We start from the raw sequence: 7,987 nt of genomic DNA, 5'->3' as shown, positions 1-7,987 counted from the left end.
TATTTTACATACTGAAACAATATGTGCTTTTACTAATAAAGACATTGGTAAAGTTTTAGAAGTTGATTTAATGTTTTATGTGAGAAGTTTGTTCAGAAGATACTCTACTTTTCACCTTTAGCTGAAAGGTTCACATTTTTTCTTTTTACATTGGAACTAAAATCTAATAAGCAAACAAAGTAATAATCCAGTCCTTTGATTAGATAATGGTACCATGCACTTATTGAAAATAACATTGAATCATATCAAATTTCTTTCTTAGTCAGTAATTTTTTTGAAATGACGTGTACATTTATTATAGGCTAAGGGGCTGTGAAACTTTCATTAACACCTCTAAATACTGCACCAGAGGACATAAAGTTGATCTTGGGGCAACAAGAACAACTTTTATAAGTTCCTTCAGCTGCAGCACATTCACTTCATGTTTTTTAACACCAGAAATAAAAGCAATGTTCAAGAACTTACAAAGCAAAAACAGAATTTTGTAATTAAGGAGTAGATAATGAGAATGACATATTTTGTTTTACAGAACTTGGGAAATAAATCTAGAAATATTGAGCATGCATTTTCTTATATATAATTATTACATACTATTTGTGATGCTGCATTAAAAATCTTCTATTGCTGATGTTAAGTGGGGGAAAATTTTCAGGAAGGTGTAAATAGTTTTGCAAGGCACTGAATGACTCCAGTATGTGGTACTTTGAGTATGGAATTTATTTTACAACGTTTTAACTTCCACCAGGCAGCTACCTTCAGATACAATTATCTATTTAAAACCAAAAGGAATAGTGACAGATACAGTTGCTAATAAAAATAAAGTCCTCAGAAATCACTCAGTCATCTAGAACCAACTTCAGGTAATAGAAAATGTTATTTCTTCCAGTTTAATTAACTTTGTATGAACCCAACTGCTTATTCAAACTGGTAGCACCTCTTCTAAATGCCTAAAACCTTCAAACTCAATGCTCCATTAATCATCATAAAATGATAAATACACGAGGGAAGAAAAACCTTTGAGAATCTGAACCACATAAAATATGAAACTAAAAAATAGTCATGAAAGGGATGTTGTATTATAAAATGACATGATTCACCTTCTTTTGATGTTTAAGTTTTATCTGATCTCTCCTTTTCAACCTGCAAGACAAAAATGATGAAAAACAATGTTTTGCTGTTGCAACATCAGAGAAATGTCAGTCCTTTCAAAGAAGCTGCATAAACGATTGACATACCGCATCTTACTGAGAAAAACCAGAGGTGATATTATGACAACTCCAGCAAGGAAGAGAGCTGAAAAAGCATACAAGACGTAACCTAAAAAAAATACAAAGAACAATTTTTATCATATCAGTTTTATGCTTTTTGGTATTTAGTATCTATTACAGAATGAAATAAAAATTACTGAATTTCAAAAGCCTCTTTACCGTATGACCACATGTGACCCTGCTCAGATTCGTTGATTTCAGGTGGTTTGGAAGGGCCACTGCTGCTTTTCACCAATTTTACTGAAAAAAACAAAACAAAACAGAAAAGTTATTCAAATTCTTAAAAAAATATTGAAAATAATTATTTGAAACACTTCTTAGAAGTAAAAAAAACACTACTTACTGAAGTGTAGTCTGTTGTGAAATACTTCAAGAATCATATTGCACATCCGTAGATGACTGCTGTGCACTCCTTTGCATGTGCAAGGATGGTGAAGCACTGTACCCAAAGTGGCTAAGAAGGCCTTTCTACATTCAGAATTTGCACCAAGCATTAGAGCTGGATCCTTTAATGTAAAACATTCATTTTCTTGGAGATTTCTTTCACTGCATAGGATTTCTTCATGGTTCCAACATTTCTCTTGGAGTGTTTTCAAGAGGTGCCTAATGAATCAGGAAGAAAAACAACCACACCGGCAACATGTTTTGATAAGAGGTCCACATTCCTAACAAGAGCACTGTTCTAAGAAATAACTTAAGGATGAGAACAGAACTGAGTGTTCTGTGTGTATGGGACATTCCTGCCCTTCACTGCAATAGGCAGCATTTTTAGTAGAGCTGTAATTGTCAAAAAAAAAAAAAAAAAAAACTTTAGCTTTTTTTTTTTTTAAATCCAATAATTAATTTTGTATCACTAGCTTATTTTGTAGCTACATGGTCACAGGTGATGAGAGCTGACTCAAGTTATTGCCACACAAGATAGAAGGTATATCCATAGGTTGCTAGTCTGACACAGAGCCAAAAAAAGTCAAAGTAAAAGTAAAGCTTACAAATTCAACTAAATTGAATTATATGGTATTCCTAGGATAATTCATCCATCCATCCTTTTCAGGATAATTCATCCCCTATTAATAATACATATCTACTAACTTGTGTGCTGCTTAAGAAAAAGCATGCCAAAGCTCATTTAAAATTTGCTGCAAAAAATGAATAACTTCACGAAATACTGATAAATATAACTGAACAGTTTGTGAGTCATTGCACAAGTCATGTTTGGAGGGGAATTGTCTCCCAGTGTATGTAACCGGTAAAAGGTTGAATGGAGAATTTCACTGAAATATTCTTCATAAAAATCCAAAGATAAAATGAAGCTTTTGGTTTTGCTTTTTCAAGGGTTACTTTGCCAACATCTGTAGTATTTTAATGTTTTGTTTTTAGAACATTACAACTCGAGCTGCTTCAAACCATCTAGCCTGAACCTTTGATGTTATGTCACTGCCATCTACTTGTAGAAAAGAGAATGAACAGCAAAAATGCTACACAGACATTGCCACACTCAGAACAGAATTACTCTCTTATCTAGCATGGCACAAAATGGCTTTTAATCTTTGACTCCTTTTACAAATAGCCAGTTGTCAGATCAACCGCTTCACTTGATCTCATTGATTTTCTTCTTCCAATAATTGTGACTGCCACCTCCCTGCTTTTATGAAACGTTATATTTAAAAGGTTTCATCAGCTGTAATCATCTTGGCTCTCTGCAAAAAGATCAAAAGTCGGTTCTTATTGATTCCAACACTTTTCACAGTCAAAATCGTTTTTGTGTTAGATCCCAGGCAGTGGATCTAACACCAGTTTTCCTCCCACTTCCCTTCCTACTCCTCCACTCATTTCAAGTCTTTTACAGAACTGTCAAACCTGAGTAAAAAAACACAGTCTTCTGACCATTTGACTGTTTTCAATGACCTTCATGTTAGAATCCCCTTGAAAACCAGGGTTTTCATTAGTTTTCTTTTTTTTTTAAATCTTTAATAAGCAGCTGCTCTTCGTCTCGAATCTTAGCATACTTTATGTCTGCTGCTTGATTCATATTACCTTGCTGCCTGACATATTTGTTCCCCATAGCAGGAGCCACAAAATACTGCATACAAATTCATTGTATCCCAACAAATATTTTGTGCTAATTTTTGGATCTTTTCCAGAGCATGAATCTTTAAAACTCGAGTTCCTTCCAGTTCAGGAAGTATTCCTTTTATCACAATGAATGCATTTACTTTTTTTATTTTAGGACTGGAGAAGAACCTACCTGCAGTTGCTGTCTTGGACACACTGAGTGACCCTTTCTTGGCAAATCCTTGTCTCAACGCCACAAGCCCCGCTCTGCAGACCGGACTTCATGAGCAAACAGCTTTGATCCGAGTTGTCACACTCGCACATCACTAGCATCTCGGCAGACTGTTGAGGCATGCCTCCGTAGAACTGTTGAATCTCCCGCCGACACCTTTCACTGTCGCACTGATCAGCCATGCACGCTTGAAGAACAGGTGTGAGGTGCCTGTTGCACACAGACTCACTCACACAAAGACCAATGCGGTCCACACAGGATCCAGAGCCTTCACGCACTGCAAGAAGCACATCTATAGCAGGGAAAGTGAGTGATGAACATATAAATATATTTTCATATATGTGGACTTGTTGATATAAAATATATGCTAAATGTTGTGGCAACCTGCTCTGGTTAGTCCACAATTTAGACTTCATAAAGGGACAGAGTGGATGACTTATGAAAACTCAAAGAAAAAGAAGGGCAAAGAAAGAAACAAACAAAAAAATGTTTAAGAATGAAATTCCTATTATTACAAATTAACATCAGTTTGGTTTGTCCTAGTTTAGGGGGCTACCAACAGAGTAGCACCATAACATGACAATTGGGGTGGGAAGATTATGCAACAAATATGATACAAGCTAAGATATTGTTTTGGCAAACTTTGTACAATTAAGATAAGGAGAAACAGACCAATTTAAAGAGAGATTCTAGAGACTCTAAGGATGAATCAGTTGTTTCCAAGAGAAATGTGTAGCATTTACTTCCTTTTTCAATCCCTGTCTTAACACATAGATAAATAAAGGGGCTGAATTGATTTTCTTTGTATGTGTGGACCAATGTATGAGGCCAGTTTCTAAAAACAGAGGATAAATATTTTTGATTTGTCACAACCCAAAATAGTCGTCTCTGAGTATTTAATTAATACCAGAAAGTTTGTCTAAAACTGTACCATTCTAATAATTTAGGTATTATTTATTTAGGTCATTACAGACATCTGGTGTGAAGTTCATATCAATATGCCAATTTGAAATGGACGTATTGTATATCCCATTGTGCATTTTCATAATAAATAAATCATTTTCACCATTGTCTGCTAAATTACTTGATTTCCAGTCAGTCGGTGTGATCTTCCCCTGCTGACTTCCTGTTCAAACAAGAAGACACAGAATTAGTTTTCAAACAACACATACTCATTAAACCGTGTGCTTTTCTGGACATATTCTACCATAGAGGAACCCGTGTTTATATATCTCATCACCTTTGGTAAACAAAACCATAATTTCAGAGATTAATGCTTAGCCCAAACAATGAATGAGAGAAACACAGCACCTGGCTTTTGGAGGCATTGTGTGACCAGTGCTTGTATGGAGTCACAGAGCTCCTCCTCCCATGTACACACACATCCTTGCAGGGGTGGAAATTGGCCCAGTGCAGCCTGGATGGTCAAGTTACAGTTCTCTGAACCCTTTCTTTGGCACCTGTCATCTTGAATATCACAAACAGAAGAGCAAGGCAGATAAACAGGGTTTTTCATAAGCTGGTGAAGTTTCTGTGCAACAGGTGTTTTCTACCTCACATGTCAGTTGCTTTACACCTCCCGTCAGTTTTAGAGGATAAACATATTAATGAGCTTTATGGGGCTCTACTATTATTGAGACGTAACCTGAACCTGAATAACACAGAACAGATTACACAATGTCATTATTAATTAAATGAGATAAACTAAAAAAAAAACAAAGAAGTAAAGGTTAGCTTATTATTAATATGTTCAAAACACAAGACATACAATAGAAACCATAGCTTTTGTGTAACCATCAATTATTCAGATTACCAGTAGAGACATAATAATATATATTTTTTAAGATTGTAATGATAAATGTCCACCTTGTCCACCGTTATTATTTTAAAAGGAGATTACAAAAAAAAATTATAACTACAATATTAATTAAAGATTTTTCAATTTCTATTAATATTTGTGGTGAGACTGTCACTAAATTTCAAATAATTAAACGACTAAAGAACACCAAGTGTGAAATTAGGTTGCATACTGAACTTCACAGCTGTGAATTAGTGAATTAAATTCAGGTTTCATAAACAAAGCTGATTTAGATGGACACATAGTCCTTACATGGCACCTGGTTTCACAAATCTATGCGAAAGAGTAACATTTCTAAGAGTGAAAATCCAATTGTAAACATGTTATTTTATTCTCATTGATATTTTACCCTCACAGTTGCCAGCGACAAGTGCCCTCTCACAGCTGCATAAGTCTGACATGCAGGTCTCCACTGAATCCAAAATCCCAGAAGCTGGAGATGAGAAGCTGAAACTGGATATCTGCATAAAAATAATTCCTAAAACACACATTGAAATGACATTTTTTAAATAATGTTCCTTAACTACACTGATCACAGGTGCATTAAAACTAATTACTGGTCTTCTTGAAAAGCTCGTAACAAAATTTCACAGACAAAAGCATTCATTTTTGTTATTTGTTGAAGCAGCTTTTTCGTAAAGTTTACTCACCAAGAACAAGTCCAACATCCAGATGCATCCACTGCATGTTGGCTGCTGTGACAACTGAGTCTGATCTGTCCCTGATCTGCTCCTCTCCGTGGAGTTCCAGCTGAAGCAGTGATTCACCACCCACAGAGTCAACATGATGTAACACATTTATTACAGCCTCTACTTGTGGTCCCAAAACAGACGCAAAGATGCAACATTCTGAATCTATTTACATAATTAGAATTCTACAGTATTTAAAGATTTGGGGAATATAATTGAATGATTTATTCAATTAAGGTTTCTGTCTTCCCATTTGGGTTTTTGGAGAGCTTCTATAGTCGTGTTGTTTCTGTTACCCTTATTGGTTTATCTTATCTTCCACCTGTTTCATGTGACTAAGCCATTAAAATTGCATTGTCTGGCAAAACTATTCATACTTCTTGAACTTTTTGTTTTCACATTTTGTCACATGACAACTAAAAAAATAAAAAATGAACAATGTAAGGCATCATTCTGAAATAAAAGAAAATCACACATTAAATATATATATGTTTTTAACATTAAACATCTGCAAAGTGTGAAGTGCATGAAGCAGATTGGAGATAGTGCAATTTCTAATTCTCAGTTTGATTTCATGTCTGAATTTTGGTTGTGTCCTAATGTAAGGTAAACCTCTTCTCCTATCTCAAATCTTTTGCAACGTTTTCTATTGCCCTGTACTTATCTTCATCATCCCACTGACACAGATTCCTTGTCTCTGCTGAAGAAAATAAAAATGTTGTGTATATCAAACATTACTTAAAAACATTTGACGCGTTGAAATTGACTTCTGTCTCTTTAAGAACCTCCTCCTGCCATAAAAAAATTCAAGGATTCCTCAAACATGCACGAAGAATTAAAGCAACATTTCAGTTTTTGATGACAGAAAACATCCTAATGTGGCAAAAGCTAAAAAAAAAAATAAGTAAATTTCACATATTGCCTCTTAAAAGGATTTTTAAAGTTTTGCTTATTTCAATTAGTCAAGAAATACAGTGGAAATCGTGAGCCATATACAAATGTGCCACAATAAATGAAAATAAAAAGTGAATATCAACCCTAAACTGATATATTGCACACTGAAAAAATAATTTATTGATCAATCACATACAGTTTAAGCACTTTGATTGCAGATGTCAACTGCAATGAAGAATGTTTAAAAAACCCATAGAACAAATTAACAACCACAATATCCCTGTTTAGATTACAAACAATAAGAAACAAAAACAAGACACAACATTTCAAACCAAGTAAGAAGGTACATCTGCATGGAAGAAGCAAAATTAGTAATACTTTAAATTATTCCAAACTTTTATTTTAGCAGTAACATCAAAACTCCGTAGTTTTCAATCAGATGATCAAAATGTTAAATTAATTTTTTCAAACCTATAACTTTAACATTGCAAAAATAATCACAATAACAAATACAAAACAAACAAGAAACACCACAATTACTTTCAGCAAAGCAAACCTTGAATAGTTGGCTGGTCAGAAACACAATCCAGCACAAGTCAATGAACAGACATGAAGCAGGTCCTTCAAAGCTAATTTTCATCTTTGTTTTCTTTGATTACAACATGATTGTTGTAACCTGTTGACATTTCAACAGATGCAGTGATTGCAAAACTGAATAACTTTGATTAAGCAATAATTCATTTCATTATTTTGTGAATTTGTGTAATATCCCTAAGATCAAAACGATGCATGACAATCAATCCTTCACTAGATTGTTTTTACACTATTTTTTGTAAAATGTTTCCCGACAGAGAACGTCTTTTACCTTGGAACAATAAAAAAATAATAATAATAATAATCCTCTACACAATCTGGACCTATGTAAGTTTAAATAAACTGCCATGTCTTAGTAGGTTTAGGATAAAATTTAAAATGTTAGACATGACCTTCATAC

The 7,987-nt window shown here is 34.2% G+C and overlaps 1 protein-coding gene across 1 annotated transcript; it reads right to left on the bottom strand.

The window, feature by feature from the left end:
* Positions 1 to 694: 694 nt before the first annotated feature.
* gfral (GDNF family receptor alpha like) lies at positions 695 to 6,125 on the bottom strand. Its single transcript, XM_014981861.2, has 9 exons — positions 6,061 to 6,125; positions 5,760 to 5,888; positions 4,864 to 5,019; positions 4,619 to 4,678; positions 3,514 to 3,844; positions 1,612 to 1,871; positions 1,428 to 1,508; positions 1,236 to 1,317; positions 695 to 1,140 (listed from the first exon to the last, which is right to left on the bottom strand). Exons 1-9 carry the CDS (start codon positions 6,095 to 6,097, stop codon positions 1,077 to 1,079), a joined length of 1,200 nt encoding a protein of 399 aa, XP_014837347.2. The 5' UTR covers positions 6,098 to 6,125; the 3' UTR covers positions 695 to 1,076.
* Between the last annotated feature and the right edge of the window lie 1,862 nt (positions 6,126 to 7,987).

Source organism: Poecilia mexicana, unplaced genomic scaffold, assembly GCF_051168715.1.
Source record: "Poecilia mexicana isolate PSO_F unplaced genomic scaffold, ASM5116871v1 scaffold_15, whole genome shotgun sequence".
In the NCBI taxonomy this organism is placed as follows: Eukaryota; Metazoa; Chordata; class Actinopteri; order Cyprinodontiformes; family Poeciliidae; genus Poecilia; species Poecilia mexicana.
Note: the sequence above shows the minus strand (reverse complement) of the source record. Positions and strands in the feature narration are given on the sequence as shown.